General features: G+C 38.8%; 1 protein-coding gene across 2 annotated transcripts; it reads left to right on the top strand.

Annotated features, from left to right (window-relative positions):
• Positions 1-878: 878 nt before the first annotated feature.
• LOC113322137 (DExH-box ATP-dependent RNA helicase DExH1-like) lies at positions 879-7,144 on the top strand. 2 transcript variants are annotated; one of them, XM_026570162.1, is made up of 16 exons: positions 879-1,208; positions 1,317-1,468; positions 1,721-1,820; positions 1,912-2,115; positions 2,277-2,372; positions 2,533-2,808; positions 3,055-3,258; positions 3,674-3,826; positions 4,124-4,216; positions 4,476-4,690; positions 4,805-4,964; positions 5,273-5,546; positions 5,632-5,824; positions 5,939-6,125; positions 6,292-6,660; positions 6,778-7,144. In XM_026570162.1, the coding sequence occupies exons 1-16, from the start codon at positions 915-917 to the stop codon at positions 6,907-6,909; spliced, it is 3,102 nt and encodes a 1,033-aa protein (XP_026425947.1). In that variant the 5' UTR covers positions 879-914; the 3' UTR covers positions 6,910-7,144. The 2 variants fall into 2 exon arrangements, with proteins under 2 accessions (XP_026425947.1, XP_026425949.1); XM_026570164.1 differs by lacking the exon at positions 879-1,208 and having other exon boundaries at positions 1,351-1,468; positions 1,717-1,820.
• Positions 7,145-7,717: the final 573 nt, after the last annotated feature.

Genomic DNA, 7,717 nt, shown 5'->3' with positions numbered 1-7,717 from the left:
AGAAGCAAAGAGTTCGAATTGAAAAATGAAGCTCGACAATGAGTTTCGTTCCTTTAAAAATAATTCTTCACTCTTTGGTAAGAAAAAAATAATCCAAGAACCAAACACTAATACTCCCTCCATTTCTGGAAAAAAGATATTATCACTTTTTCAGTTTGGACTAATCTTATGCTAAAATGATAATCTTTCCACAAACTGGAATAATATGACACAAGGCAACGTTCGTAGGTGGTTGCTTATTTGTTTGTCATTTCTCACATGACATCATCAGACTTTTTGACCACGATATTAAGAATCCATTCCGACGACTATCAGAAAAAAGAAAAATTCATTTCGATGATCTAAATTTTTTGGGAAGGTTGGAATGTACGCGTCACCACATTGCAAGCAATTCGCTAGTTGTGAAGCACCAAAACAAGAATATATAATTCTATGTTTACAGGCAGAAAATTTTGGGATAAATCTACTAAGAGAAAATATTACAACAAATCATGCGACCCATATAACCGGAGACCACTTCACCCATCCCAACGCCAGAAGCATTTTCGTTCGTTCGTCGGATCTCCTCACGTGAGTTATTTTGGGCGTCAACCAAGGTAGAATCATACCAGAGACCAAGGTTTGAAAAACTAACGTTATTTCCTATAGAACGATCAAACCTATGTAGCGTGTCCGTAAGGGTCAACAATACTCATGCCTATATATCACTGATAGATAGGAAACATCGGCGTTATTTAGACGTTTTTACACCCGTCAATACATGTTATACCGGTAGCGTCCAGCGGTCGTGATCTGATCACACTTTGGCAGAGACCAGGATAATTCCCAAATAATCGTACGGTTGATATCATAAAAAATACTACTAAGAAAAAACTCTCTCTGAATTTCCTGAAGAGAACATCAAAAGGGATTTGATGTTCCTACGCGTGTTGAGTATCAACTGTTACCACTTCTCTTTTTATAAAACCCTTCCATTTCATCAAGGATTACTAGTTCGTTTAAGCTCTAGCTCCACTTCAACCACCACAGCCATGTCGTATCGTCCCAATTCTCAAGGTGGTCGTAGGGGTGGCGGACCAGGTGGCGGACGCAGCGGTGGTGGTCGCAGAGGCGGTGGCGGTGGTGGTCGAGGCCGTGGTGGTGGTGGTGAACAGAGATGGTGGGATCCTGTTTGGAGAGCTGAACGTCTTAGACAAATGCAAGCTGAGGTAACATTCATGTTTCACTTTAAAAACCCCCAAAATTTTTAAAAAAAAATGAATCATCAAACGAAGGCAATAAATTAGTTATTCTGGTTTTTTGTTTGTTTGGTTTAGAATCCAGTTGAAGTCCTTGATAAGAATGAAATGTGGGGTAAGATGGAGGAATTGATAAACAGTAGTGAACAGGAGCTAATAATTAAGAAGAATTATGGGCGCGATGGACAGCAAACTCTTTCCGATATGGCTTACCAGTTAAATCTTTACTTGTGAGTTTTTTTCTTGCTATAAGTGGAAATTGGGTTATTTAAATTACTATAGATGTTGAAGGAAACCATGTTTGTATGTGATGTAAAACATGTATCTAAACGTTAAGACTCAACTGTTAATGGTGTCATTGTGTGTGTGTTGATCGTTATTTTCTGAAATTTGGTTACTGTTAGAGATGTATAATAAAGGCATGTGAAGTGTAAGTTAACTGACAGCGTATGTTTTTTGAAATTGACTCTGCGGAAAGAAAGTCATGGTTACAATAAAGGGAGGATCTTGGTTGTCAGTAAAGTTCCGCTGCCTATGTACAGGGCAGATCTTGATGAACGTCATGGGTCAACACAGAAAGAGGTGCGTGGATTTGATAAAGAAAATCAGTTCCAATTTGTTCTGCACACATGTATGAAGTTTTCAAGTCTCACTTACAGTAAACATCTTGCAGATTCAAATGTCTATGGAGACTGAACAGAGAGTTCAAAATCTCTTGAATGGCTCAAATGCAGTTCCCACTGATGATTCTTCTGCGTCTTCAAGTAGTCATGGTTTGCAATCTTTGCCTTCTGTTAGCGCAGATCGTGTACCAGTTGCGGATATTGCAAAGGAGAAATGTAGTGCTGAACTCAAGGATAAGCAGGATAGAATGAAGGTATGAATATCTATCTGGTTGCTCTGTTGCAAAATCATACATTGTTACTTGGTGGCATGGTGCGGTAAGTAAGATAACCTGAAGTGTTCTTTAGAGATTAGTCGGAGACTCTTTGGTGTAAGTGGAGAAGTACCCATCTGATTGGTTGTAGTTGATTGCAGACAAATGACAAATTAAAAGCAATGAGGTCTTTCAGGGAAAAACTACCTGCATACAAATTGAAATCCGAATTTTTGAAAGCTGTTGCAAATAATCAGGTATGTATGCTTCCCCAATACTACTATATCTTTCTGGTTTGCAAATTGCAAGACTTATCATGCATCTGTGTGCTCTCTTTCATAGGATTTTTATTCTTCTCTGGCTGAATTTATCCTGTATCTGATTTCTGCGTGCTTTTACATTTGTTTGATGAGACAGGTGTTGGTAGTTTCAGGTGAGACTGGTTGTGGGAAAACCACGCAACTTCCTCAGTTTATTCTAGAAGAAGAAGCAGCATGTCTGCGGGGGGCAGATTGCAACATAGTATGCACTCAACCAAGACGTATATCAGCTATATCTGTCTCAGCTCGAATTTCTTCTGAAAGGGGTGAACAACTTGGAGAAACAGTTGGTTACCAGATCCGCTTGGAAGCCAAACGCTCAGCCCAGACACGGCTTTTGTTTTGCACCACTGGGATACTGCTGCGACAGTTGGTAACAAAAGTTTCCCTTGCAGTATTTCCTTATAACTGGTATAGTCATAAATGAGGAGATCTTCAGTAATCTTAGATGCCATGTACTCCTCCCTTTATCTGAGAATAAGTGATGGTTACTGCGTCTAAAATGGTGTATTCTGAGCACTGTTTACTTTTGCGTAACACAAATATCCTATCTATTAGTTTTTTTCAGTTTCAATTTAATCATACCAATTTCCTTCCTGGATTGTATTTTGAACTACAGGTTCAGGATCCATCTTTAACTGGAGTCAGCCACTTACTGGTGGATGAGATCCATGAAAGAGGCATGAATGAAGATTTTCTCATAATTATTTTGCGTGACCTTCTTCCCCGTCGTCCAGATCTGCGTCTTATTCTAATGAGTGCTACCATCAATGCGGATATGTTCTCCAAGTACTTTGGAAATGCACCGACCATGCATATACCTGTAAGTTGGGTGAAATTCTATTTTCAGGATAAATCATGAATTCTTCTTCTCCTATAAACCTTTTTTTTTTTGTTTTGCCATTTATGAAATGTATTTTTGTGGAGACTGGCATTCTTTTGCCATCTTGAGCCCATAAGTTTTTGTCCTCGCTGTTGTAGTCAACACTGCCGACCAGCTGATTGAAGTTCCTTAGCTGTAGGATGTGCCAAATTTTTTAGCAGTGGTCAAATAATGGGGTTTACGGTCCTATATTCAAATCCTATAATCTCACATCTACGGTGTAGGTTCCCTGATCAGGCAGCCATTCATGAGCTCAGACGTATGGAATAAGCCTCCGGATATCATGTTTTTTCTCGTAATTTTGGGATGTGGTTCCTTTTCCTTGCACATGTTTATACTTTGAGATGTTTATCAGGGATTTACTTTTCCGGTTGAAGAGTTGTTTCTAGAAGATGTGCTAGAGAAATCATGCCTCAATATCAGTTCAAAGGACAGGTTTCCAGGAAATGCACGTGGAAGGAGGAAACAAACAGATTCAAAGAAAGATCCTCTGGTTGAGTTGTTTGAGGTACCGCGTAGATCCCTAAAACATCGTTCTAAATCAGGCCTTTGTATCTTATGTTCTCTAATCTGATGTAAATAATAATAACTTCCGATAAGATTTGAACAAAATTATTTTATAAGTCACGGGATAACTGATATAGATTTCTATTAGCTGATACTTTCTTTCGAGTTTGAAGATTTTGCTTTAAAGCATTTATTCATGTAAATATCTTTCTGTGCTCTGTTTTGTTTTGTAGAATGTGTTAGTACTAAGTGTAGCACCAGACAAGTGCGTAAAGAGGGTGATAATTGTGTTTTGTAGGAAGTGGAAATTGATGCTCACTACAAAACTTACAGCGCAAGTACTAGATGTTCCCTTGCAGAATGGTCCGCTGAAAAGATTGACCTGGATCTTGTAAGTAACCTATAATTAGCATATAAAGACATTCATTTTACCTATTACGGTCTTTAGTTCCGTGCTCCGTATTCTCCTCATGTTAAAACTAAACTTTGCTATATAGTTGTAGATGGGGGGTGGATATCTTTTACGGAGGTGGTTGAGTTGTTTTTAATTCTGTTGTTGCATCTTACTTGTCGTGGCATACTCAAACTAGTTTAAAGGGCACGGATGTAATGACCCTAATATTTGTGTTTTTTTTTTATCTGACTCTTAGGTAGAAGCAACGATTGAATATGTTTGTCGCCATGAAGGTGGTGGAGCAATTCTTGTATTCTTAACTGGCTGGGATGAGATATCTAAATTGTTAGATAAAATTAAAGCAAACACCCTTCTTGGAAATTCAAGCAAGTTTCTTGTTCTTCCTCTGCATGGTTCGATGCCCACCGTCAATCAGCGTGAGATATTTGATAGACCTCCCAGTGGTGTGAGGCAAGGACCTTCGACTTGAAAGCATATATTCTCGTTGTACTTGTTGTTAAACATTGACTCCGTCACTAGTCTTGCGTGGAGTACATTTATTCTTATCTGTAGCTATTCTCGCAGGAAAATTGTATTTGGAACAAATATTGCTGAGAGTAGTATCACCATAGATGATGTAGTTTACGTTGTGGACTGTGGAAAGGCGAAGGAAACCAGTTATGATGCTCTCAACAAGCTAGCTTGCCTGTTACCATCTTGGATTTCAAAAGCCTCAGCGCGTCAGGTAATTTAATATGCTGATGTACTGTTGAGCTAAATTTCCAGTTGTAGGGTAATTTCAAAACTAGAGACTTGAGAAAAGGAAAAATGGAAAAGAAGAATAGGAAGAGGATTAAAAATTCTGAGAGTTGAGGTCACGGGTCTGATTCTTAGCTTAGACAAATGATAGATACGGACTGATTTTAGCCATTACAGCCATTCATCATGATACTGACAGAAAATTAGCTACGAACCCACCAAGTAATCGATAAGAAAGTCAATTGGATATTTGATGAATGTTCTCTACTCAGTTTGTGGTGTTGGTACTTACAGAGACGAGGACGTGCCGGGCGTGTTCAACCTGGAGTTTGTTATAGGTTGTACCCTAAGATGATCTATGATGCTATGCCCCAGTATCAATTGCCTGAGATTTTGCGAACACCTTTGCAAGAATTATGCCTCCACATCAAAAGCTTACAGCTTGGATCCATTGCAGCCTTTTTAGGAAAAGCACTTCAACCACCAGAGCCTCTCTCTGTTCAAAATGCTGTTGAGCTACTCAAAACTATTGGTGCTTTAGATGATGCTGAGGAACTCACGCCACTTGGTATGTAACATTTTCACTCCGATCTAAATGTCAGATTTGATTGTGTTTTACTCTTTTACCTGACTAGAATGGTTGGAATAATTAGGTCGTCATCTTTGTACTCTACCATTGGAACCAAATATCGGAAAGATGCTTCTTATGGGGTCTATCTTTCAGTGCCTGGATCCTGCATTAACGGTTGCTGCTGCTCTTGCTCATCGTGATCCATTTATTCTTCCTATAGATAGGAAAGAAGATGCTGATGCAGCAAAAAGATCATTTGCTGGAGACTCTTGCAGGTCAGACAATACCCAAACTGTAGTTTAAGCTGTTGTTGTCATGAAGATAATTTCTTTCCCTTTTAATCTGAACCCAGTTGATAAATATAGTGTTATCATTCCTTTGCCACGCAGTGATCACATTGCACTTCTGAAAGCGTTTGATGGTTGGAACGATGCCAAACGTTCTGGAAGAGAGAGGGCATACTGCTGGGAGAATTTCTTATCACCTCTAACCTTGCAGATGATGGAGGACATGAGAAAACAGTTTCTGGACCTACTGTGTGACATTGGTTTTGTGAACAAATCAAAGGGTGCTAAGGTAGAGTTTGAGATTGCTTATACCTTCCTAGCATAGTTTAAGGTCTAATCTAAGTTAATGGTGCTCCAATCTAGTTTTGTGTAAAAATGGTACATCAGATTATGTATGAAGTTTGAACTCTTAATATAGCTTCTTTAAATCCTAGTTGTATGTCGGTTTTATGCAGGCTTACAACATCTACAGTGATGATTTAGAGATGGTATCTGCAATTTTGTGTGCTGGGCTGTATCCAAATGTTGTGCAATGTAAACGAAGGGGCAAAAGGACAGCATTTTACACTAAAGAAGTAGGCAAAGTTGATATTCATCCAGCATCAGTTAATGCTGGGATAAACAGTTTCCCTCTGCCGTACATGGTGTACAGTGAAAAAGTGAAGACGACCAGCATTTACATCAGAGATTCTACTAATATATCAGATTATGCCCTACTTCTTTTTGGAGGCAATTTAATTCCAACCAAGGCTGGGGAGGGAATCGAAATGCTTGAGGGATACCTCTATTTCTCTGCTGCAAAAAGTGTATTAGACCTCATAAAGGTGACACTTTTTACATTTCTCCCACGCTTTAGTGTTTCACTTTACTTTGTGTTTTAAATGATCATGTCATACTTGTTTATCTTAAGGTTGATGGTAACTCTTTGATTGGGTTTGCAGAATTTGAGAAATGAACTTGATAAGCTTCTTGCCCGCAAGATTGAGGAGCCAGGGCTGGATGTTTATGCAGAGGGTAAAGGAGTTGTTGATGCAGCTGTCGAGCTGTTGCGCAGCCGAAGCATACAACGGTAGCTTTCAAGTTTGGCATCTACATGATCAAACATCTACAAGACTCACATCTTGTTACTTCTTAGTTCTCATCATTGAATCTTTCTGTAGACTGTTCCCAAAATTTTGTACAGATTAGAGAGATACAGTGAGAGCAATCTTGTGCTTTTATCGGTCAGTAGATAATACTTTTGTATGAAAAAAAGAAGTGGTGAGCTAACTTTTGAAATGGGTGAATCTAGTCTCACATTTTTGCATAGATATAAGCCAAACTTGTGCTTTGGGTCTGATCTTCTTTGGTACATCTTGCCTGGTATGCTCCTCCCTGATCGAGTCTGCTGTTTCTTTGAAGAATTTTCCCGCAAGATAAATCTAAGCTTGTGTGATCCTAAAACAAAACTTTTACCAACCAGTAACCGTAAGAAAGCGATCCTAAAACAAAATCTGCTATTGCAGACCACGGTTTGGTTGTGTCGTATTAGCATCACAGTTTGGTAGTCAGGTGTAATTGGTGCCTTTTGAGCCTCTGATCTAGTTGTATGTGGACACATAATTGGCTTATACCGAACTGTGATGCTAATTGGACCTCATCTAGCTAGTAACATCACCCTTTAGAACATAAAATCTGAATACAAAAATCTCTTATGCAAACATAAAAGTTTCCTCCTGGCAGCATTAAGTTGTGCAACCATATATGTTCAGCTAAAGTAGATATTATTAACAAAAACTTGAGAAATGTTGCACACTAATACAAGACTGCGAAATTGTCCCATCTTATGTAGCTTTAGAACATAAAATCTGAATACGGCCAATTATTCTGCAAACATAAAAC

The sequence above is a fragment of the Papaver somniferum genome, chromosome 11 (assembly GCF_003573695.1).
Source record: "Papaver somniferum cultivar HN1 chromosome 11, ASM357369v1, whole genome shotgun sequence".
In the NCBI taxonomy this organism is placed as follows: domain Eukaryota; kingdom Viridiplantae; phylum Streptophyta; class Magnoliopsida; order Ranunculales; family Papaveraceae; genus Papaver; species Papaver somniferum.
Note: the sequence above shows the minus strand (reverse complement) of the source record. Positions and strands in the feature narration are given on the sequence as shown.